Source organism: Hemitrygon akajei, chromosome 12 (assembly GCF_048418815.1).
Source record: "Hemitrygon akajei chromosome 12, sHemAka1.3, whole genome shotgun sequence".
Classification (NCBI taxonomy): Eukaryota; Metazoa; Chordata; class Chondrichthyes; order Myliobatiformes; family Dasyatidae; genus Hemitrygon; species Hemitrygon akajei.
The window spans coordinates 58,145,800-58,172,572 of NC_133135.1; the positions used below are offsets into that span (position 1 = coordinate 58,145,800).

At 40.5% G+C, this 26,773-nt stretch overlaps 1 protein-coding gene across 6 annotated transcripts in view; it reads right to left on the reverse strand.

Moving 5' to 3' along the window:
• lepr (leptin receptor) overlaps positions 1-26,773 on the reverse strand; it is a 212,608-nt gene that overhangs the window by 95,792 nt on the left and 90,043 nt on the right. For all 6 annotated transcript variants that reach the window (XM_073063177.1, XM_073063178.1, XM_073063179.1 and 3 more), the window contains 2 exons: positions 22,455-22,512; positions 5,003-5,284 (listed from right to left, as the gene is read on the reverse strand). In XM_073063177.1, coding sequence (XP_072919278.1) covers positions 5,003-5,284; positions 22,455-22,494 — 322 coding nt within the window. In that variant the 5' untranslated portion in view covers positions 22,495-22,512. The remainder of the gene's footprint in view (positions 1-5,002; positions 5,285-22,454; positions 22,513-26,773) is intronic.

Genomic DNA, 26,773 nt, shown 5'->3' on the forward strand with positions numbered 1-26,773 from the left:
AAATGTACAACTGTACATTTCTCAACATTGTATCTCATTTGCCATTTCTTTGCCCACTCTCCTAAATTGACCAAGTCTCTCTGCAAACTTTCCGTTTCTTCAACACTTCCTGCTCCTCCACCTATCTAGGTGTCATCCGCAAACTTAGCCACAAAACTATTTAATCCATTATCTAAATCACTGATATACAGTGTAAAAAGAAGCTGACCCCTACGGAATACACACTAGTAACCAGCAACTAATAGGATCCCTTTATTCCCACCCTTTGCTTTCTGCCTATCAGCCAATGCTCCACCCATTCCAATAACTTTCCTGTAATTCCATGGGCTCTCATCTTATTAAGCAGCCTCTTATGCGGCACCTTATCGAAGGCCTTTTGAAAATTCAAATACACAACATCCACAGTCTCTCCCTTGTCAATCTTATTTGAGATTACCTCAAAAAATTCCAATAGGTTGGTGAGGCAGGTTCTTCCCTTCTTGAAGCCATGCTGGCTTGGGCCTATCTTGTCATGCACCTTGAGGTATTTCATAACCTCCTCCTTGAGGATCGACTCCAATAACTTTCCAACTATTGATGTCAGACTTATAGGTCTGTAATTTTCTTTTTGCTGTCTCCCTCCTTTCTTAAACAGCGGAATTACATTTGCAACCTTCCAGTCCTCTGGAACCATGGCAGAGTCTACTGATTCCTGGAAGATCATTTCCAATGCCTCCACAATCTCCAAAGCCACCTCCTTCAGAACCCATGGGTGCACCTCATCCAGTCCGGGAGACTTATCTATCCTTAGTCCATTTAGCTTCCCAAGCACTTTCTCTCTAGTAATCTTGACTGTACCTAATTCTATTCCCTGAGACCTCTGGTTATCAGGTATGTTGCTAATGTCTTCCATTGTGAAGACTGATGCAAAATACCCATTTAGTTCCCCTGCTATCTCTTTGTTACCCATTATAATTTCTCCAGCATCATTTTCAATTGGTCCTATATCTACCCATGTTACTCTTTTACTCTTCATATATTTAAAAATACCCTTAGTATCCTTTTTTATGTTAATTGCCAACTTGTTTTCATAATTCACCTTTTCATTCCTAATGACTTTCTTAGTTTCCTTCTGTAACTTTTTAAAAGTCGTCCAATCTTCAGATTTCCCACTTTTTTGCTTCCTTGTACGCCGTCTCTTTTGCTTTTATTTTAGCCTTAACTTCTCTCGTTAGCCACATTTGTGCCATTTTTCCATTCATGATTTTCTTTTTTCTTGGAATATATTTTTCCTGCACTTTCCTTATTTCTTGTAGGAATTCCATCCAATTCTGCTCCACTGTCCCTCTATCTAGCTTACTTTTCCAATCAACTTGGGCCAATTCCTCTCTCATACCACTGTAATTTCCTTTGTTCCACTGAAATATCGATACACCTGATACCAGCTTCTCCTTTTCAAACTTGAAACTGAACTCAATCAGTATTACAACACTTGGAGGCTGTCACAGGAAAATAATTTGTTCCTCTACAGCTCAAAGCATTTACCGCAACTTGAAAGTGGCATTGCACATTTAAAATTAAAATGTTGCTTTATCCAGCACCAACATCTTTAGATGAAGGTAAAATTCCAATGTCACTCCTACGTCAAGGTAAAGTTTCTTTAGCAACACACACACACACACACATAAGCTGGAGGAACTCAAGGCCTGGCAGCCTCTATGGAAAGGAATAAACAGTCCACGTATAGGGCCGAGAACTGGAAAGGAAGGGGGAAGAAGCCAGAATAAAAAGGTGGGAAGAGTGGAAGGAGTGCGAGCTAGAAGGTAATAAGTGAAACCCGATGGGTGAGGGAGGGGAATGAAGTGAAAAGCTGGGAGGTGATAGGAGGAAAAGGTAAAGGGCTGGAGGTGAGAAGAGTGGTCCACGGGAGAAAGGGAAGGAGGAGGGGCATCGCGGGGGGGGGGGGGGGGTGGTGGTGTTAGGCAGATAAGGAGAAGAAAAGAAACAACAGGGCAGCCAGAGTAAGGAATGGAAGAAGAGGATAGGGAAAACTTACCAGATATTAGAGAAATCGATGTCCATGCCATCAGGTTGGAGGCTACCCATATGGAATATGAGGTGTTGCTCTTCCAACCAGACAGTTGCCTCATCAGAGCAGTAGAGGAAGTCATGAACCGACATGTTGGAATTGGAGTGGGGATTGGAATTAAAATGATTGGCCATCAGCAAATCCTGCTTGTTGCAGATGGATCGAAGGTGCTCGACGAAGCGGTTCCCCAATCCACTTTGGGTCTCACCAATGTAGGGGAGGCCGCATCGGGCACACTTTATACTGCACACAACCCCAACAGATTTGCAACTGAAGTGTTGCCTCACCTGGAAGGACTGTTTGGGGCCCTGAATGGAGGTGAAGGAGGAGGTGAATGGGTAGATATAGCACTTTTTCCACTTGCAGGGGTAAGTGCCAGGAATGAGAGGAGTGGAGAGGGACAAATATACAAGGGAAACATGGAGAGAGCAATTCCCATGAAAATAAGACAGTTGGGGGAGGGAGATAAACATTTTCTGGTGGTAGGATCTTGCTGAAGATGGCAGAAGTCACAAACAATGAAGAGCGGGATTCAGAAGCTCGTGTGGAAGGAAAATAGAGACAAGAGGAACTCTACCCCTGTTAGGGTGGCAGGAAGCTGGGGTGAAGGTGGAAGTCCCAGATATGGGGTACATGCAAGTGAGGGCAGCGTCAATGATGGAAAGAGGAAAAACTCATTTGAAAAGGAGGACACCTTGGAAGTTCTGGAAAGGGAAGTCTCATCTTGGGAACAGATGCAGTGGTGATGAAGGAACTGAGAAAAGGGAATGGCATTTTTACAGGTGACAGGGTAGGAAGAAGTATAGTCAAGATATCTGTGAGAATTGGTCAGTTACTTTGGTGATTAGTGAATCAACAATTTCATACGTGTTTAAATTTTGTGGAGTGCTCTCAGATATCCTACTGTATCCCAGTAGATCAAATAAACTTTGAGAACACTGGAGGAAAATTAAATCCCCACATACCTCATAATCTGTAGTTAAACAATAACCTCCAATGCTCCATTAAAGCAGTGAGGAAACATGCTCATTTGATTCAGAAGTGGAACGTGAGGCTAGGTGTGTTGGTAGAAGTGATAAAAAGGTTCAAAAACAGACACATGAACACGCAGAGAATGAACAAATACAGACGATGTGTAGGCAGAAGGAATTAGTTTAATTAGATGCCTTCAGCTTAATTAGTTTGACACAACATGACAGGCTGAAGGACTTGTTACTGCTCTATGCCCTATGCCTGACACAGGTTCTGCTTACATGTCAAAGTCAGAAGCCGGAAACCAGAAACCAGATTGATGCCTTCATGGCAAGCCTGGCTTTTCCCCAGGTCTGTATGCTACCTGAAGGGAGGGCTTTAAAGTCACATGCATAAATTCTGATCAGCTGTACCTGCCCAAGAGCAGAGCGAAGCCCATGAAGGGCAAACTCAAGGTGCTGCCAGACACCAATCCCCTACTGAGCTCCTAAACCCTCTTACCTATCCTGCACACTCAACCTTAACAAACTTTCATTCTGAGAATATTAGTCCCGCATCTTGCCACACCCACCCTGTCAATGAACACAAATTTCCACACATTCCATGCACCACCACCATTTCTAACAGTTCATTATACCTTCAATGAGTGATCTGCTTCACTATCACTCTCCACTCACACCATCCTTCATGGCCACACACCCAATCCTACAAACCTGGCCACTATCTTCCCACCCTTTCCAGCCATGAGATATCTTCTCCCCAAGCCCCCCACCCCTATCTTCCTTGTTTGCTGAAGACTACCATGTTGTCAGATGTGAACCGACTTCTACTGCACTTCCCAGTCTGACTAATACAAAGCATTCCAGGGATGCAGGTTCCATTTTTACAGATGTCCATGTCAATTTTGTCCATAAGCCATAAAATACACAAAAATCTCTCAATGTGGTAACCAGATTCTGCAGTTTTGAATAGAATGATTATCAAAATCAGAGAACAATAATAAGAGAGAACATATGCTAAACGTGGAAAGAGGAAATGAGTCTGACATGCAGAGGATCCAATATATGTACTGTGTGTGTGGACATCTGAATTTAATAGCATTTAGGAGGTTATTCGCATGTACAGGTGTCCATAAATTGGGCCTTCTGAACCAGGAGACGGCCTGTGGAATAATGATGCAATTGATCTCAGATTTATAAATAAGACTCTTAAGTAAACTAATTTTTTAAAAGATATAAGATTACATTTAAAAATTTTTAATTTTGGCTAGAGGTGTTAAGACTAGACAATGGAGCATATTTGATGTTGGACATGCCATTCTAATCACACTAAGGACCTTGCCAATCAGATATAACACAATTTGAATAAACTGCAATGCTAATATTTTTGTCCTGACAATTTCCCCCCCCCCCCCCCCCCACCAAGTTCCTGTTGTGTCTACAGGAATTCAGCTGTCCAAGCAAAAGTTAGAGTTTGCTGCCAATCTATACCTACTCTTGCCAATTTTATCCTTTGAGTTTATGGCCACCAGATTTTAATTTGAGAAAGGTCGTTTACAGTGCCAGAGATCATAACTTTCCTATAGACCTCTGTGGGCTGGATTACACTCAAAAAGTAAAAGGCCTGATCCATTATTCAAATGAATAATAAATAAAAGCTTTTTGTGTTAAATCGATCCTGTGCGAACAGATCTCCAACATTATTTCAACAGAGTTCTTTTAGAATTTGCCAATCCTTTTACAAAATCCACCAGTTAATAATGTTACCATCAAGGAAATTATAATTCCATGGCTAAACACATCTGTTATCAGTTAGTTTTACCGCATTTGGACTTAATCCTCAGTGACTTTTGTACACGGATTTCCTTCAATATGTTTACACAAGCTGTGGATTTTTAAGGTTCTTTTAAAAGCAAAAAAAGCACTTACAAACACAACGCAACCGATGAAAATAGATACTTACTTTTCTCTCGTTTGACGAACTGTGCAGGGCAATGCGCATCGGCCTCTTTCCAGAGACAGCAACTAAACCCATCTTGATCTGTTGAACGTGATGTATTTGCACTTCGCATATAATCACTAAGTGAAGAATGGAGACAGCTTGAATTCCTGTACAACTGGGTCTGCCAGCTTCTGTGTTTTTCAGTAGCTCCGTGCTTCTGCAGTGTGCAAAACATCGTAAAATTCCATGGTGGAATCTCAAAAGCTTTTTCTGGATCATGTGCGTAAACTAAAACAGATACTCCTGCAAAAAAAGAGCGAACCAAAGTTGTAATTATTCAGGACAGTCAATACACCGCCACACCCAGATACAAAAGGGATCACCGAAAACTACACAAAGTGGGGAAGTTATGTGTTCTTTTTAACGAAGCCTAATAACTAGGCCAAAAAACAAAACCTACTCCCTAAAGGGAGTAGGACTATTCTCCATTAATGTAATCCTGGGTAAACTACCCTCCTGCCACCGGCCCCCCCATGCACCCAGTTACAAAAGAGATCACAAAAAAACTACACAAAGTAGGGAAGCTATATCTTCTTTGACATGAAGCCTAATAACTAGGCAGAAAAACAATACCTACTATTCAACTGGTCAAAACTAAGCCTAATAACTAGGCCTTTAAATACTCATTGTACTTATAAAATTAGAGCATTTACAATAGGATTGTTCTCACAAACCCTGGCCCACACACCCCCACAACCCTGGACCACACACCCCCACAACCCTGGACCACACACCACCACAACCCTCGCCCACACATTTCCACAAACACTGGACCACAAACTACCACAAATCCTTGCTTACACACCCCCAAACCTGAGCTCTCTCCCCGCCAAGCTCTAACCTCCATCTTCCAACCCTACCATTAACCCTAAACTCCACACCCCTTTCTCTTCAGGCCTCTCACTTCCATTCCCCAACTCTAACGCCACCCTCCTCCCAACACACACACACTTGTGCGTTGTGGAAAAACTATCCCTCTTGTGTTTCTTGATCTTGTTACTGGAGCTTAAGTGTCACTTGACTCTGCCAATTTGATCTGGCCCATGCCTTCATTAACCTAGTCCAATACTACTTGCCTTTATTGGGATTTTAAGGTTTAGAGTTATGAATGTGCTGAGGATTTGTTTGGGTGGATGGGGTTATTGCTCCCACAACCAAGGGACTCACTTTCAAGGATTCTTCGTCTGATATTCTCAATATTTATTGCTATTTATTTTTATTATTATTATTTCTTCTTTTTGTATTTGCACAGTCTGTTGTCATCTGCAACTCTAGTTGAACACCCTAGTTGGGCTGTTTCTCATTGATTCTGTATGGTTATTTTCTATAGAGTTATTGAATATGCCCACAAGAAAATGAAGCTCAGGATTGTATATGATAGATGTTCATTGGTAATAAATTTACGTTGAACTTAAACACAAACCTTCCCCCCAACCAATCCTACCCTATCACAATAAGAATAGAAAAACACTCAGTAGCAGTTGTTTCCTCACCTTTTTGCAACACAACTTTGCCCATGTTATTATTCTGATTGGTTCCCGGAACTTTCCTCTTGCATTGGCTCCAATGTATGAATGGTGTACATAAGGCCTTTCAAAAGTGTCATGCTGACACTATGCCCAGTTTTACTTATTGATTGATCGAAATACAGTGTAGGACAGGACCTTCTGGCCCTTCGAGCCACGCCACCTAGCACTCCCCAATTTAACCCTTGCCTTGTCACAGGACAATTTACAGTGACAAATTAACCAATCAACCAGTACGTCTATGGAGTGTGGGAGGAAACCAGAGACACCGGAGGAAGCCCACGCGGTCATGGAGAGAATGTACAAGCTCCTTACAGACTGCAGTGCGAATTCTTTGCACTAAGATCCCTCGTCTCTAATCAATCAATTAATCCATGGGAGAGGTTCCAGTGAGTACACAGATCCCTCAGGACAGATAGAGGAAGTGTTGTGCATTGAGCTAAAACAAATTATACATGTCTAATATGTTAATTGTGACTTGGTGGCAATTAGTAAGCAATTGCTTTTCCTAAGGCTGGAGAGTAACAACACTAACACACTTGACCAAATACACAGGTTCAAAACAATATCAATTATTTCAGAAATAAAGTATGAGATTACAATAAATTACTTTGTCATTACTAACTCATATGAGTTACCCTCTGAACTACTTCTTAAAACTTTTCTTTGTAGGAAGTGAATAATATTTTCAAATAAGACAGGGGTACCCAACCTGGGGTCCATGGACCCCTTGGTTAATGGTAGGGGTCCCTGTTATATAAAAAGTTGGGAACGCCTGCAATAAGATAAATCAGATGGTTTTACCAATAAGATTATGGATTCAGTTAAAAGTCACAGAGTCATAGAACACTACAGCACAGAAACATGCTATTCAGCCTATCTAGTTCATGCCAAATTATCAGTCTGCCTAGTCTCATCGACCTGAACCGGACCATTGCTCTCCATACCCTCCCATCTGCATACTTACCCAAATTTCTCTTAAATGTTGAAATAGAACCCACATCCAACAGCTCGTTCCACACTCTCACTACCTTCTGAGTAAAGAAGTTCCCCTTAAACATTTCACCTTTCACCCTTAACCCACAACCTCTAGTGTAGTCTCACCCAAACTCAGTGGAAAAAGCCTGCTTGCATTTACCCTATCTACCCTCATAACAAAGTTGGATAAATTGGATTACCTTTCTTAAATCTCCCCTCATTCTCCTGCACCCTAGGAAATAAGGTCCTAATCTGTTCAACCTTTCCCTGTAACTCAGGTCCTGAAGACTTGACAACATCCTTGTAAATTTTCTCCACCCTCTTTCAAACTTATTGATATCTCTCCTGTAGATAGGTAACCAGAACTGCACATAATACTTCCAATTAGGCCTCACCAATATCTTGTACAACTTCAGCATAACATCCCAACTCCTGTACTCAACACTTTGATTTGTGAAGGCCACAAGCTTTCTTTATGACTCTATCTACCATTAGTCTTCAGGTAATTTTTTCTCCTCGCAAATGCATTTACAAAATTCACGTAAGCATAAAGTGACACACAAATGTATTTCCAGTTTCACTTTTATTTTCACAGAAGAAGCCATGTTATATAATGTATCTTAAATTGCATTAAATGGTATCGTAGTAGAGAGTTAGATTGCGGAGTGGAAGTACGCCTCTATCAATGAAGGTATAAGATGCTCCTTCTCTCCTCTAGCCTACAGGTCACCCTTGATCAAGGGGTAGCACCTGCTTAGCCTCTCAATCAGGGCCATGGGAGCAGGTGGTAGATGGTCATATGAGCACCTGGTACATATCACCAGTCATGGTTATGCCAGGTAGACAACCTGTGAAGAGTATTGATAATGGCTGAGGTCACCCATCTTGTAAAGACGCCTCTCAGAAGAAGGCAATGGCAAATCACTTCTGTAGATAAATTTGTCAAGAACAATCATGTTCATGGAAAGACCAAGATCACTCACATCATATGACAAGGCACATAATGAACCAACATGTAGGCAGTAAATCTCAGAGACCACGTGAACCTTATTTCTTCATTGTTAATGATAAGGTTTCAACTGAGAACCAGTCTGAACGTAGCATGTATCTCTGATGTAAATGTTTTGTTTTCTCACTCCTCCTGCATTCTAGCAATCAAGTACCTGGAACCTGGCCATGATTCATCATACAAAACAAGCAAGCAATAATATTTCCATAGAAACATGTTTTAACTAGAAGCTCAATGGATATGGGATCATGGGTTCCTTCAATAATATATGTAGATTTCAATAAACTACAAATCAGTGTTGATTATATAATATTGATTGACACAGCATTCAATACTGAAATTAAAATTATTGTTTACAGCACAAATATATTGGAAAGCACTGCCTGTGGGAACACTGAGGTAAATGATTTGGGGGAATCTGTGGCATCTGTATATGACTAAGATTGGTCTGTGTTTATACTTGATGTGAAACATTTAGCAATCAAATTGCATGGTGCACTTAATAGGCTGGATCATACCGGAACATCCTGAAGCACTGCTACACCCATCTGGGTCTGAAGCAGATTGTGTTTCCACCACTAGGATTCAGCAACATGCTCAAGTGAAGAAAAGCAGATTGCAGAGGTACTGACCAAAACAAAACAAACCTGATAGGCTTTGATAGGATGCATTTGGAGCTTTTTAACTTTGAAGTAATTTTAAATGAAAAAATATTTTTATTTTAAATTAATTTTTAAAAAGAAACACCAGTTAATATTAAACGTAAGTGAACAAAAAATACCTTTCTCTTTACCTTCTGATCAGCTGGCTGAGAATTTCAGAAAAAGAAGCAGAACAGGCCATTTGATCCTTTGACAGCACTGTTGGACGGAGGATTCCTATTTCACTACATTCTGGGTAAATAAATTTCTTTTGATCCCAGTCCTGACTTGCCAAGCGCTTATTTTGATATTGAGGCCCCGGTTCTAAAAGCTCTAGCCAGGAGAATTCTGTCATGCCTTTAATAATTCAGTGTGTTTAAATGAGAAACTCCAAATGCAAAAGAATCTAGATTCAATGTCTATTTAATTTCTCCTCATACAATTACTTCCCACATCTGTACAGAACATTCCAAGTGCGGACTCAAAAAGGTATTGCCTAATTCCAAGAAGTCCTCAATTCTGATATGCAAATCCTCTTACATCTCATTTGCCTTCTGAATTATTTGCAGAACGAGCATGTAAACTTAGTGATTTGTGCACAAGGACATGCAGGTTCATCTGAATACCAGCATTATTCAATCTTTCACTATTCATAAAAATATACACATTTATGTTTGCAGTCTAAAGATCTGTGCCTGTCAGGCAGAATACCATGAGTTTCAAACAGCTTTCCAAGCAGCATTTATTTATTGAGTTATTTATAATACAGAGTTGCCATTCTACCAGATTGCTTCTGACTACAAGCACTATTAGGGAAAGAGGACAATCATGTACTGCAGTGCACAGCACACTACATCATTGACGTCATTAATACAGCACTGCCCTGCCTCATCAAGCTTCATACACACCAAGTCTGAACCACACGGCACAAAAGGTAAAGATAGCAAATTAATCCAAGTGACTTTCAACTTTGTAACCAATATATTTTCAGATAAAGTTTCTTAAAACAAGTTATTCATAAGCTTGAGCTTCAGTGAACTAGAATACCCTTGTAGCACTGACACATTCTGCTGTAACTGTGCGTAACTCATCACAATTTATCTCTCATTGTACCAACTTCCATAGGAAACAGAGCTTAAATACAACTGGCTATTCGCAACAAGTTATTTAATAAATCAGCAAAACTGTGTTACATTTAGACGAAAGTCCACAGAACTCAATCCACAAAAAACGGGAAACAGAAACATTTTTAAACCGAATCATATATAGAACCAGGGCAAATATAAATTTTTAAAAAGTATTCTTTTTCATATCTTATTTCAAGGTAAAGAAACAACCCGAGAAGATGGTTCAGGAATCAGGAATTTAAGTTATGGGAAGAATAACACTGTGGAACTTTGCTGAAAGATTAAATTTCTTAAGTTCTGGATCACTTACAAGAGAATTAGATTTATTTTCTTTGGATAATAAATCTTTGATTCAATTCAATTGAACCTTTGTAGTGAATTTTAACTTAGTCACAACAGAATTTGATTTTGTGACACTTAGTGACGTATTAACAACTTTACCCTTAATATTAACAAAACAAAAAGCTGTTCATTGAAGCATTCATCAACAGCGCTGAAATCAAGACAGTTGAGAGCTACAAGTTTCATGGACTGAACATCACCTATAGCCTAGTCCTACCATGCTGACCTCACAGCCGAGAGCTCACCAGTACCTCAACTTCCTCAGGAGCCTAAAGGAATTCAGCATGTCCCTTTTGATCCTCACCAGTTTTTAATTGATGCATCATAGCCAGGTATGATAACTGCTCTATGCACAACTACAAGAAACTGTAGAGTTGTGGACACAACATAGCACATCATGGAAATCAGTCTCCTCTCTATGGACTCTGACTATACTTCTCACCTCCTTAATAAGATATCCAGAATAATCAAAGACTCCGCTCAACTTGAGGATTGTCTCTTCTCCCAACCACCCATTCAATTGGGAAGGAGATACAAATGCCTGAACACATACTACTAGGTTCAAGGACAGCTTCTATCCTGCTGTTACAACATTATTGAACAGTTTCCTAGTACAGTAAGATAGTCTCTTGACTTCAAAGTCAACTCTGAAATGTAACAGTAACACTTCATTCTGCACCATGTAATTGTTTACCTTGTACCACCCCAATGCACTGTTGTAATTCATTGATTGGTAATGCATTGATCTGTTTGAATGATATGCAAGACAAGTTTTTCGCTGTACCTCTGCTCATGTTATAGTAATAAACCAATTCACTTGTTTGGTTTTTTTTGCATAACATTCAGATTTAGCCTTCGAACATAATAGTTATAAATGTTTTATTTTGATGCTTGAAGTAGAAATACTTTTCTGATTGTCTCAGAGAATCAAAGATTTATGTTAAATTATATAAGCCTCTTAAATCCAACAACAATCCCTCAGTATCAATAATTTATTTGTACTTCTCTTAATTAATTCCAAATGAGTGTCAGACAGATGCATGAAAATAGCCAATCAACATTTTATATAGCAATTCATGAAACAGCCATGTACAATTTGCAGGGAAGATCAATCGCTTGCTACAACTTCAGGAGATTGGTAGAAACTCAGAGAAACAGAATATCCCCATGGGAATTTTTCCCAGGTTGTTCACTAACTGCTGGTTTGAAGTTCTGAGGAATCTGGAAAACTGCAGGTGAATGAGCTTGTTTGACCATTTTCTAAAATAAATTGATCTATAGATTCTGCTGCCTGTCCAATAGTATAAGAAATATATTCCAGATAAAATATGTTAAACCCGGAGAGACTGAATCATTTAGTTGTTCTAAACAGGCTTGGCTGATTCAGATGCCTAAACCTCTATGCTATTAATATAAAGGTCACATATATATTTTAACAGCCCTTAAAATCAATGGCCTCCAAAATCAATCTCTAATGTCATTTTTTTCAAGTACATCAGATGCAACAACTTTCTTTTACTAGGAGAGACAAAATTAAAAAGTATGTTTCCTCTAACCACACATCTGTACAGTAAGATTTATTTTTAAGGTCAAATCCCTTTGCTCTGAACTACACTGTTTGAGAAAATGACCCAACTACACAATATCAATTATTTTAATAATTAATAATCAGTCTAAACTCCTCAATTAAATCACTAAAATGTGTCAGTGCTGCTGCCCTTAAGTTAAGCCCTCTAGCCCTGGCACTGCACTCATTCTGTGCTATATTGCATCTCAGGGCGGGGGAAATTCCCAAACTAAAATCAAACCAGAATTCTGTGCAACTGTTAGACAACCTCCATCCCATTGTGATCCAACATACCTGAGAAAATGAAAGCTAATTTTTAAAAATTATGTTTTGTCCCTTTTAATGATTTGTGCAACCTTAGAAGTTTCTTTAGTCCGCCACAGTTCCCAACTGTGTGTCATTTGGCAATTCTTATTACTACCATGTAGAATCTTCAGGTAAGTTTTCCAATGAATTGCCCCAAAATAAATTCCCATCTACTACTCACTGAAAATTCTTTTACAATTGTCTCCTCCCATTTACTCTGCTGGTTAGACTAGCATGGAAGTTTGTGGTGTAAACATTTGGAGACCCCAATATAAATTCCTTGGAGCCATCACCAATTGCATTCTACAATATTTGTCTGATTTGGCTCATAATAGCCCATTTCACAACTGTGCACTTTCACGAATGTGTAAGATCAACTTCCTTTGTTCCTGTGTTAATGTAGACTTTTGTGAACAAAACATGCGAGGGTCATTTTATGTGCTTAACAAAACTGTAGCCCTTCACTCCCATTATGAAGAAACCAACAGCATTATATTGACATCATTAAAACGGACACCATTTCTGAAAGTGAACACAACAACTCAATGGCAGTGTTTGTGAATTACATAGAACAGTTTGTATGATGAACAATATGTGTCATCTTGTCACTCATTACATTACCCTACACAGGCCCTCCCAGACTTGTGAGTCTGTCTGACTCGAGTACCACGTGGCTTGGCTGGGGTAACAGCAGGTGCTTCTGCCTCATCCAGGGGTGTGCTGACACACACATGGTTATGTCATGGTATACGGGGTATGGTAGTGGAACCATCCAGGTTCATGTTGGCTGGTTTAAAATGATCTCCACAAATACATACAGGTTTACCCTTCCTATCTACAATATATTTCTTTTGCCCAGTTCCAAAACGCAGAACAGGCCATTGTAAGGGGATGTTGATGTGAGTCATGGCAGACTGAAATGGCGAGGTCAACTGGAACTCAGAAGTGCTGTATGCCATGATGAGAAGTGAGAATAGGTGTAAAAGAATTGAGTTTACTGAGGAGCGCAGAATGCTGTTGAGACGCTGACCAGGAATAAGATCACCCAACACCTGTAATGGCTGCCCATACACCAACTCAGATGAGGAGGACTGCAGGTCCCCTTTCGGAGCATATTGAGCTCCGGTAGGACACACAGGGGATGATTGTGCCAACACTCGACCTTCAGAGCAGCCTTTAAGGAATGGTGAAAATGTTCATGTAGGCCATTGGACTGCGGGTGAAATGCTGCAATTTAACACCATTGCAGCCCAGAGGTTTGATGTGAACTGGGGACCAATGACAGAAGAAATATCTGATGGGATGCCAGACTGAAAGACCCAGATGCTGAACGCCCGAACCATGTCTGCAGCTGTCATCAACACAAGAGGGACAACCTCTAGCCACCTGGTGGTACAGTCCACCGTGGTAAGAAGGTGTTTGTGAATTCACATAAGCTGTTGTGAATTCCAAAATGCAGGCCAGATGGCATTGCTGCTGTGCAGCAGGCGCACCAGTAGGATTGCATTTGAAAGAGCTGATTTAGTGTTGTCACATGCTCTGGTCATGCCCAGTGACTGATCAAACATGCGATTGTGGCATTGCTTTTATGAGCTCGATACAAGGACAGCATAAGTTCAGCAGCTCGTGAAATGAAACAGTGGTAGAAATTCACCATACCTAAAATCTCTTGCAGTGGAAAAGTCATACTGGTGGCAACTTTTGACATGTAGTACCTTATTAGGAGTTGTGGTGGCTGAGAAAGTCAATAGTAGATAACCTGAACTGGCATTTAGTGGGGTTATTAATCACCCCATATTGGCTTAAGAGCTTGAAATGTGTGCAGAGATGTAATAAGTGTTTGGTTTCGGATGTGCTGGTGTGCCTTCCAGGTAAAATAAAGAAAATCTAAGTCTTTACACAGAGTCCATCAGCCGTTGAAAAGTCTGTTCTCCATTTTTCAGCTCAAACAGCATGTACAGAAACTCAAATAGGCCATATGGTGTTGTTTCACAGTTTTGGGAGTACCTGCAGTGCACACAGGCACCTCATGATAGTCCCTGAGGAAAAAAAATTATCTTTCAGCTAACAGTGCTGAAAATCCTGAACATGTAGGACCTGGTATTGATCAGGGGTGGTGGCCTCGTTAAGGCAGCAATAATCGCTGCATGGATGCAACCACATCGGTTATAGGGACCATGTGGAGGGGTGAAAGCCAATGGCTAACCGAGTTGTGTACAGTGCCAAGTATTTCCATGTCAGCAAACTCAGCCTTTGCACTGAGCCGCTTTTCTGAGCCCAGTCTTTGTGCACGGGCACAGATCAGCGAGCCAACTGTGGGACTGTGGTGCTCAACCCCATGCCTTGTGACTGTACTGGAAACATTGGGCTTGGTGAGGCTTGGGAATTTGCCCAGCAGGTGAGTGAAATTGCTCATCAAAGAGTTGTCATGGGGAAATTGCTGGGGGTACGGAATAATGACCCAAAGTCTTTTGCATCCACAAGCTGACAGTTCTTAAGATCTACTAACAGCCCTTTGGCACTGGGTAGAGGTCTAGAAACTTTAGGCAAGATAAAGTCCCATGTGTTGGGGCATCCACTGAAGCAGAGCATCACGTGTTGTGTCCCATTCGTCCAGATCCTGCTGCCATCGGCCACCTCTAGCAAGGGTCTGTCGCTGCCTGGCTTATAATCAATGATGGCAACACACTCACCTGAGCGTCCGTGTCACATAGGAAGCGTGGCCCTGAAAGGGTGTCCATAATGACCCTGACAGCTGGAACCCACGGTGTTCGCAGACCTCCGATGTCTCAGTGCCCTGGCACTGTCGAAGCTGCATGGCACTCGGCACCTCTTGGCATTCCTGCCAAAGCATGTGGATAAAAAACATAGACCAGATGTTGTTTGGTTCAGAGCTGTGGGCGTGAGTCTGCTGACAGGGCTTACTGAGACAGGGAAAACAGGAGGAACAATGCACCTCGGCCCGGCTGAGTGTAGACTGCCGGCCGTTTTACCCTATAGTCCTCAGGGGTGTATTAGCGAGGGCTGTGCAATTTTGACCAGGCAATTGCTGCACAAAGGATTCTTTAAAAATAAAACTAGGATGGCGATTGTCCTGAGAGAACACGATCTGAAGGCCTAGCGTCACCCATGACAGGCAAGGACAGCAAATGTTTGGCACACTCAGACTCAGGCGGTCTAAAAACTGTAATAGGTGAGTCTTCAGAGTGAGAAATTTATCACGTGCAGGCTGGTCTTCTAGTAGGTGTCACTCTGACTGCAGTGGAACTACTTAGCGATGTTGCAATGAATTAAAATGTGGTATTGTTCGTGGTGTTTTCTTGCAATGCAAACTGGACTTCTGCCTGTACAAGCCACTCGGCAGCTGCTCCCAAAACTCCAGCAGCTTTGAAGGGACTACGTTGGTTGAAATGTCGTTGAGTGGTTCTGGAATCATTCTAGATTGTCGGGGTCACCATTGTAGGATTTTGTGAATAAAACATGCAAGTCATTTGATGTGCTTAACAAAAGCAACAGTCCTTTATGAACAAACCAAAAACACTGATGTCATTATTTCAGACACCATCTCTTAAAGTGAACACAACACCTCGATGATGGTGTTTGTGAATTATATAGAACAGATTCTATCATGAACAAAGTGTCATTACATTACCCTGCATAACTACCCCTATAATGACATATAGAATCCCTGCACAAGCCAATAAGCAACAAGAATAGAAAACACTGGAAACATAGTCTTTCAACATGTGTGGAGAAAGCACATTGCTGACAGTTTAGACACGAACTCTTATTCAAAATAACTAGCATTTTAACAGGCTCGTGGCCATTGCATGTTGGAAAAATGGCTGTGGATTAAAAGCTAAAGGGCTCTTAATTTAAAAACAAAGTGGAAAATGGTGAAAATCCTAGGATAAAACTCATAGAGACAATGAATATAATGGAGAGGGGGAGGGTAGAGAGAACATTACTCCAATAGTAAAATCTCCAAATAGTTGATCATGTACAGATGGATAAATTGGCTTGCAAAAACAAAATATTAAAACATCAACTATTTTTTCCCTTCCCTGATAATGCTTGTGGTCTTATGCAAGACAAAATTCTGAACATGCCAATGTTTAAGTGAAAAGTGACAAACCACATGTCAACAACTTCATCAAAAGAGATGTGTGAGAGGAGCAATTACAGTAAACTCTAGAAACTATCACTTTCCCACCATTATCTTATCAAAGCACAATCTTCAACATGTTTCTTTTTACATAATATTGTATACAAGACTTTTTTCCAACATTTTTTTAAAATTTTTTTTATTAGTTTTTCAAAACATTTTACAAAATTAAAAACCCCAAATCCCAATGAGGAGCATTAATACAGAGCAAGGTTAAGCATACAATAACAATATGCTACACAGGAAGAGAATTTAACAAAAAAGCTCCTAAATTAAAGACAAGTGAGCTTAGTGTCCTCCCCAAACCCCACAACACAAGAAAAAAAAACAATTCCAGACCAACCACCACACAACATAGAGAGTATAAGTCCGGACAGTCAAACTCCCAGACTGTAAATACACTTAGCAACAGAGGATAATAATGCCTACTACCAGAAAAAAAAGGGAGCTGAAAGCAAGGGACTGAAAAGAAAAAAAAACCTAGTCAAGAGGAAGGTTATGAAAGTACTCGATAAAAGGCCCCCAGACCTTATGGAACTTTAAATCCGAATTGAGAACTGAATAATGAATTTTTTCGAGGTCCAAGCAGGCCATAATGTCGTTAAGCCATTGCGCATGTGTGGGCGGGGCAACATCTCTCCATCTAAGGAGGATCAAGCGTCTCGCCAGGAGAGAGGCAAAGGATAGTATTCGGCATTTGGTCGGACCCAGACATAAATCTGTCTCGCCCCAAAAACCGAACAGAGCAATTAAGGGGTTAGGTTCTAGGTGCTGATTCAGAATACCCGATAGTGTAGTGAAGACATCTTTCCAGAATTTCTCCAAGCTAGGACAGAGCCAGTACATATGGATGAGAGAGGCCACGCCCCTCTTGCATTTATCACAGAGCGGATTAATGCCAGGGTAGAATCGAGATAGTTTAGATTTAGACATATGGGCTCTATGAACAATCTTAAACTGTAAGAGACAATGGCGAGCACAAAGAGAGGTTGAGTTAACCAATTTGAGAACTGAATCCCAGCTCTCCTCGGATAAGGAGATATTTAAATCCTGCTCCCAGGCCATTTTAATTTTATCCACAGGGGCCCGTCGTAAGGCTGCTAGTTTATCTTGGATAATTGAAATTAAACCTTTACCTAGTAGATTAATGGAGAGAAATTTTTCGCAGGCATTTCAGGAAAGTTAGGAACTAAAGGAGCAGTAAAGTGTCGGATTTGGAGATATCTGAAAAAGTGAGCGTTAGGCAGGTTGAACTTAACAGAGAGCTGTTGAAAAGAAGTGAAGCGATTATCAATGAAGAGATCTTCAAAATGTCTAATGCCCTTCCTGTACCAAACATGGAATGCTGAATCGAACGTGGTAGGTAAAAAAAGGTGATTATGTGCGACAGGGCTAGAAACAGAAAACACCTGGAAACCATAGCATTTCCTGAACTGAGCCCATATACGCAAAGTGTGTCTAACCAGAGGATTAGCTATTGATCTGGGCAGACTGCTAGGGAGTGCAGAGCCAAGAAGTGCAGATATAGATAATTCTTTAGTGGAGCTCAACTCCATTGCCACCCAGTTAGGGCACTCGGGTTGACCGTGGAAGAAAGACCAGAAGGCAGCACAACGTATATTAGCTGCCCAGTAATATAAGCGGAAGTTAGGTAAAGCCATGCCACCCTCTTTTTTAGATTTTTGGAGGTGGATTTTATTAATTCTAGAGTACTTATTCTGCCACAGATATGACAAAATAATAGAGTCTAAGGAATCAAAAAAAGATTTAGGAATAAAAATTGGGATAGATTGAAATAAGTATAAGAATTTGGGGAGAACATACATTTTGACAACATTGATACGACCTACCAAGGACATAGATAGAGGTGACCATTGTACCAGACTCTGTTTTGTAACATATGAAAGGTTGACAAAGTTTTCACGAAAGAGATCTTTAAACTTCCTTGTGACTGTAATTCCAAGATAAGTAAATTGATTATGGACTACTTTAAAAGGGAGATCTCGAAATATTAGTTCTTGTGCTTCTTTATTAATTGGGAAAAGTTCACTCTTATGTAAGTTGAGTTTATAGCCAGAGATCTGGCTAAACTGGTCAAGAAGTGAAAACATTAGAGGTAAGGATGTAGACGGATATGAGAGAAAGAGTAGTAAGTCATCAGCATAGAGAGAGACTTTATGTTCAACACCCCCTCTCCAAATCCCGGTCAGTTCAGAACATTTTCGAAATGCTATCGCCAGAGGTTCTATAGCCAAATCAAAGAGAAAGGGACTTAAGGGGCATCCCTGACGGGTGCCACGTTTGAGATTGAATACTTGGGATTTCTGAAAGTTAGTTAGAACAGAAGCAGTAGGACACAGGTACAGCAATTGGATCCAAGAGATGAAACTTTGGCCGAGGTCAAATTTTCCTAAGACTGCAAAAAGGTAGTTCCACTCTATACGATCAAATGCTTTCTCCGCATCAAGGGAGATAACACATTCTGGAGTCCCAGTTGGAACTGAGTATAAAATATTAAATAGACGCCGAATGTTAAAAAAAGGGAGACGGTTTTTAATAAAGCCTGTTTGGTCATCAGAGATAATGGAGGGAATAACGGTTTCTAATCTATGAGCCAACACTTTAGCTAAGATCTTTACATCAACATTGAGCAGAGAGATCAGCCTGTACGAGGAACACTCTGTTGGGTCTTTGCCCTTTTTTAAAAGAAGAATAATAGATGCCTCATTGAAAGAGGGTGGCAATTTGCCGTAGTTAAACGAATCAGATAATACTGAAAGTAACTGAGGAGAAAGAAGTGAGGAGAATGATTTATAAAATTCCACAGGGAACCCATCAGGTCCAGGAGATTTCCCTGAGGACAGTGCAGAAATTGCAAAAGATATTTCTTCTAGTGATATAGGCGCATTAAGTTTGGCTTTGAAATCAGATGAAAGTGAGGGGATATTCAGATTCTGTAAAAATTGATTCACAGAGATATTGTCATTCAGGGATTCAGAGGAATAAAGCCGAGAATAAAAATTTTTAAATGCGTCATTAATTTCTAAATGATCCAATGTAAAGTCTCCGTTCTCCTTCCGGATCTTTGTAATATGTTGTTTGGCTTTAGAACACCTCAGCTGATTGGCTAGGAATTTACCAGACTTATCCCCATGAATGTAAAAGCGGCTCTTGCTTTTGAGAAGTTGGCGTTCGACAGGTTGAGTGGACAGAAGGTTAAATTTAGTTTGGAGTTCAACGCGCTTCTTGTATAATTCAGGGTTCTTAGTTTGGGCATATAATTGATCCACATCTCTAATCTGGTTAATGAGGTCTGCTTGATCTGCACGGGATCTTCTATTGAGATTTGCTGTGTAAGAGATTATTTGACCCCTCAAATATGCTTTCATGGCATCCCAGACAATCTGGGATGGCACTTCAGGTGATGTATTAGTGTTAAAATAGAAGGTTATCTGGTCTTTAATAAATTTTACGAAATCATCATCCGATAATAAAGTTGAATCGAACCGCCAGTGTTTGTTCCTCTGAGGGAGTCCGATAATAAAGTTGAATCGAACCGCCAGTGTTTGTTACTCTGAGGGAGTTCCAACCTTTATATAACACTGAGAATGTACATTTTATAACAGCAATATTATACTAACACCACAGGAATGTAAAAAATATTTTCCCCGGTACATTAAAATGTAAAATTTACATGTGTTCAAAAGAAAAATACTTAAAGAATTCTGTGACTGCAACATGTGGCTCCTAAGCTTTCTCTTTTTTGGGCCCATTGTTATCAAATTGATTCCAATATGATGATCAATGTGACCATGCATATTTGTGGCGCAGGTTATACCTGGTGCCACGTTGCTAAGGTCAGCCAACTGTTGCCAGAGATTCTTAGAATGGCAGATCATTAAATAACTCAGCCTTCAATACCAGCACTGTAAAACTGGAGTCTGATGCTTCCACTAATGAGCTCTCTCGAACTCACACAACTCAAAATATCTCTGTGCTTAGGAGGGACCCCAAACTCCTATCCTGCCACTGCTGTTTAAAATAATGAATTAATTACAGATTATTTGTTCCAAATCAACAAGTGTTTAGATTGCTCTAAGGTTTATCTTACAGTGGTCAATGTCTCCAGCAAGTAGTGTGCCTAGCACTGAAGGCTTTTGTCTTGACTTCGGGGTTTCTGCATGATCTAATTTACCCCAGACATGAGTGTGTTAGTGAAGATACCCCTGATAGTAAAGATAACATGATAACTCATCAGCACAGATAATATTAACAGATACTATGCAGATTAGAGAAAGTTGTTGGGAGGAAGAGGGGATAGATGATAGTAGGAAGACAGAACTCCCAGCAGTTGGCCACATCCACCAAAGCTGCTCAGGAAGTCTAAGCTTTGAGGATCTGCGGTTCAGTAGGAGGTTCTCACTAAAATCAACCGGGTGAGCACGATGAGGACAACTGTGCCATTCGCTTTCAATGAAATGCTGGACATTATCTTCTATACATCTGGCATCCAGCAGTCTGAAGCTGCAGACAGCTGCTGTATCTAACGGGCTGTCATTCACTGGTGCAAAGATGTAGTCAATTGTGCCCCCTATTGAGAAAGACCTGACTGCACACAATGCTTTGTGATGATGGCAGGCTCCTCCACAGGTGCAGTGCTTCTTGCCACACGTACACTCAGCTGCCCAGCAGCACTTCCTCAATGTCTGTCTACTGTGTGACTATATGTTCAGGTCCTGTGTCCTTGCAGCTCTAATGTTGCTTCCATTTTGCAATAAACATTGTGTTACTTGCATTTGAGCCACTAACACAGACCAAGGGCTTCCTGATGATGGTAGACCTCTAAACTCTTGAATTGGTCAATAAAGCCAACAGCCAGCTAATTGATAGACACCTGGTGTCCACTTTATTTGGTATGCGCGTTAATGCAAATATCTAATCAAGCCATCACGTGACAGCAACTCAATGCATAAAAGCATGGTCATGAGGTTCAGTTCAAACATCAAAATGGGAAAGAAATGTGATCTAAGTAATGGACTGTGGAATGATTGTAGATACCAGACAGGGTGGTTTATCTCAGAACCTGCTGATCTCTCGGGATTTACATGCGTAACAGTTTAGCGTTTATGGCGAATGGTGCAAGAAACAACAAGCAGCTAGTGCACAGCACTCCTGTGGGCAAAAAAATGTTTTGTTAATGAGAAAGGTCAGAGGAGGATAGCCAGAGTGGTTCAAGCTGATAGGAAGGTGACAATAACTCAAATAACCACACTTTACAATAGTGATGTGCAGAAGAGTATGCACGATATGTCAAAACCTGAAGTGGACGGCCTCAGCAGCAGAAAACTATGAGCATGCTCTCAGTGACCACTTTATAGGTGCAGGAGTTAACTAATAAAGAGGCCACTAAGTGTATAACTACCATGTTGCTACATAAAATGCAACCAAGCAAATTTGTAAATTCTTCCAAAAGTGGTTTGAAAAATAAATTAACGATTTTCCTATCATTGAAGGAGAAAATGAACAACTTTCATCAAAAGAATCGCTAAGAAATAAAATTCTATGTTGCTGCTGTAGGTGACTTAAATAACAAACTGGTGTGGATATCATCACAAGCCCAGTTGCTTCTTTGCCATCACAGCTGTCCATTCTGTTGACATAGGAGCCAAGAATAGAAATATCTGTAGACTATTTGTAGATTAATCACCCATATTACAAAGGGATACTGCAAGAAGTTTAGTCTTTGACTTACCCAGACACAAGGTTGCAGTCACAAGTTGCAGTAACATCATTTCTTAGCTGCAGGGAACCTGAAATGTACAAAATGAAATAAAGACAACCAAGTTGCATATTGCCATTCAGGTAAAAAAAATTGTTTAGATTAATTTGCAGCAGAACATAATCTAACAGAGTGAGAATAATTTCTACAAAGAAAAATCCTGCAAAATTTAAATGTTTAAATTTGGAAAACACCAGCAGCTTCAGTGAACTACAGTAATTCATTCAAAAGATTCACACACTTCTCCCTTCTGGCATTGGCCAATTCGCTATGCTGCCTGCTTTGCACACAATATCAATATCCTCACAATTTTTGCTGAAATGTTTTGATTGGTATAGCTCTGATATTGAAACATATGGCCAAAGATCTAAGCTCCCACTCTTCAAAATGAGTCTGCAGATCCAGTAATAATGGCAATGCCTTGATATTCTTACCAGCATCTTGTTATTTTAAAATAATCAAAGGGGAATTGTCTCAATCCTAAGTATAAAGAAAAATTAGGTCAAAAATATTGCTGAGAGATCTTCCACTGAATGATTTAAAAATTGCAGAGATCAATTATTAGCATGTAATTCTCTCTGACTTATTTCTAGTTACCTGTGGCTGGGAAAACTCTGATTATCCATGATTCCCATTAGTTCCATAGCTTTTAGTACAATTTCTGTTGACAAATAAATTATTTCCCCCCAATTATATATAGTGATTCTTAAAACAAGTTTCTTTGAATTGATATGTTCACTTATGCTCAGTGTGCAGTCTAAAATAGCTGGTGGAGGTCTGCGAGCCATAATCATAAGTTAAAAATGGCTCTAACTACAGTACATCATCCCAGTGCAACATTACAGAACTGAAATTGATAGATTATATCCACCAAAATAATTCCCTACTACAGGAGCACTTTACTGAGTTTTTACACTTTGCATGAACGGCGTCACAGGGAAACATCGTGGACTGGAGCCAAGCTTCTCAGTCAAAAAGAAGAGGTCTGATAAAGAATTTTATTAACGCCCCACATATTTTATAAAACAAGATTCACAATAATACATTGTAAGGACATTTGCATGTAGTAACTGGACACAAGTTCAAAATTTCCCTTTTCTGGTTTACAACACATCTGTTTTCTTTCTATGTTATTATCACTAGGTCATAGGTTTAGAGAGTGCAATTAGAGATTGCTGATAACCTGTAAATACATAATTAAATAACACTAAAACATTGGACCCCAATTTGATATAAGTGGAATTAATAGTCCTTTCTGTCAAATTGTCAAACTTTGGCCAAACAATTCTCCAACAAATATTCTGGCCTTATATTACATTGCTCAGAAATTACCACCTGAAATAAACTGCATAGTTGTACCATCTGAATTGCCAGCAAAGCAGCAAACCGACACCATTTAATGCTTTGAACAAATTATTTTAGTCACACATCGTCTGGCTGTTGAATCAACCTGAAGCACTCCATTGATCAGTGTAGAAATCGTCCTGTGTTTAATACAGTTGAACCTCTAACTTTTAATTGCCCAGAGCAGACCCTTGGAAGCCTGTTGTTAAAACTATTCATAAAGAAACTCTAAGGTGAAGTTTTATTTGAGAGTGACTACAAAACTCAAGGAGGAATCTATGATGCGTGTTGGTTTAAGCTCTGGTGCGTTAGTGTCTTCTACTGCCTGAGTGCAGGTAAATTCACATGTAGTCAGTTATAAGGTAATCTATATGATAAATTTGTAGCTGGTAAAAGACCATAAAATGAAACAGAAAAACAAAAACAGCTCAACCATTGTGCCTCAATGGCAATCTGCTGCATTGTTTTCTTACATAATCTTTTGTAACTACAGTATAAAATATCCCCAAATGTTATTTCTTGTGCGTAATGGAGTTCATGATCCAAACTAACAGATTGCTTCTCCTGCCATATAGAGGTACAGTCATTAACAAAAGTTTAACAAAGTTCACTCCCGATTTACGCTGAGTAATATTCGAAGTTTGACATTGAGCAGCCCACACTGTATACTACTACTACTAATACTGAAATCACTGGAACTCAATGACTAGATGTTGAAGCAAATAAATTACATGTCCATGTGCACTTTATTTTTCTGGTTCTTTATTGCGTTCTCTAAACATTTACCAATTGTTGCTCTCGAGACTTTTTAAAATATTACTTCCAGTTGAGGAATTATATGCAGAATTAAAAGGGCTAAAACCGAACCGACTTATTTGCAGCTTGGCTAATAATGTTGCAAAGATAACTAATGTCGAGCTTGTTACATGGGAAAGGATGCCTAGCAAAGATCAGAGTATGTATGTGATAACGAATGTATAACAGCTGCCCCACACTGTACTGTACTCGCGTGCTCACCTGATTGCAGGTTTTCCCAGAATCTGTGAGCGGGGACTGTTTTGTCAACTGAGCGACGCAAGCTTGCTAATAAACAGTACAGTATGTACTTTTTAAATAAAGTGTGTTTGACACTGATTTCCGGGTCTGGACCTAAAGACCTCTGGTAGAGAGGCAGATGGAGATCTTGGCGCAGCAGCGAGCAGGTTCCAATGTGGTAGACCTCTCGCCAAAACTGAATAAGTGGACGAACGGACCATTTTGGGGTAAATCAAAGACGAACGGGCCCACAAGGTAAGCTTTAACCTTGGATCCTCTCTGCTCTCTGACGATTTTGTTTGTTCCCCTATTTTGGCAAGGAAAAATCCACTGATGGGGCCCAAAGGGAATAAAGAGGAGTCCCCCGGAATACTATGGGTTCGCACTTTAACAAAGAGGAGGTGGGGGAGTAGTTCGTTACAGAAAATAATGTACAAATATCCAGACAATGAAAAGAAACTGAGACAGATGTCATTTGAATTGTCTAAACATCTGGGGAAAGACAATTGGCCTGCAGGAGGAAACATCTGATTTAAATTTAATATGGAAAGGGAAGGCAGGGAAAGAGTAAGGTCGCCTGATTGGCCTATGGCGACAAGAGGCAAAAATAAAAGAAGAAAGACATAAATTAAATCGTTGGACCGATAACGCTAAGCGAAGAGGGTTAGATGTACGTGATAAAAGAGGCAAACCTAGGAGCTGGCAAGAGTTGAGAGAGATTTGTGAAGAATGGTGTAAGGGATAAAAACAGACAAAGGAGATGGAGAAAGAAATTTTATCAGAGACAAAACATTCTGGCCATTTAAGAATAAAAAAAGGGAAACGGAAAATAAAAATAATTCTGGGGCACCCCGCCAGACATACCGACCGATTCCCAAACGATACTGATGATGATGATGATTGGGAATGGGTAAGGCGATCTAATAATCCCGCCGTACTACCTACAACTGCATCGGTGCCTGTTTTGCCACGGTCAGGTTCCCTACCCCCATATGGTTCTCCCCCTGGTGCCCCAGTCGCCAACTCGACAGTCATTGCATCGCCACCGACCGATGTAGTTCCTCCGGAACGGTTGCGAAGCCCAATACCCGTTTCTGCCCGCACACGCAGTCAGATTGGACCTCTCCCGGACTAGACCTCTGAACAAGGGCCATTGGTTTTACCGGGACCGATACAAACTCTGTATCAATTGCCCATAAGGACAGTTCATAACCCAGAAACCGGACCACCTACTATGCAAATCCATAAGCGCTGGACCCCTTCCGGACTCTGTGATTACTGAATGCCGCCCCGACAAAAAAGGTCAACCCCAAGGGTTCTGTGATTATTTAAGAATTGTCCTGACTATTCCGCTAACTCCCGAGATTTGTTTTCCCACCCCCGGCTATGGCCACCCTTACTCCTACTGATCAGACACGATTCACTACTTGGCCTGGACATGACAACTACGACCAGTTAAGCGCGACCTGTCAAACCAAACCGCGGATGAGTGAGAATATATTGAACGCCTTGTCCCACGTTCTGGCCCTCTCCATAAATCTAAGAGTGTAAACCCAGGAAAGGTGAGACCCCTGATGATTTCCAGAATGTTTATTCTGCACGATCGGGAGGTCAGCTGTACGCAGCAGGCAGGGAACCCGTCCCACAGTACTGTGTCTCCTCCTCCAAGCCCTGCCGGGCAAGGTGGCCGACAGAGTTAAAGTCAACAATAAGAACTACCGTAGTTAGAATCCACCCAAGCTCCAGAAAGCCATTTTAAATGAGTTAGTAGTTCACAAAGTATTTCTAGGAAAGCTGTAAATCCGACAGACGTTCATTATTTGTCATTGTAGCTGTATTAGCAATCTTTGGCCTTGTCAGAAAGAAATGTCCAGTTCAGTCATTCAAAACAAACCACAGAGGCCATCTAAAGG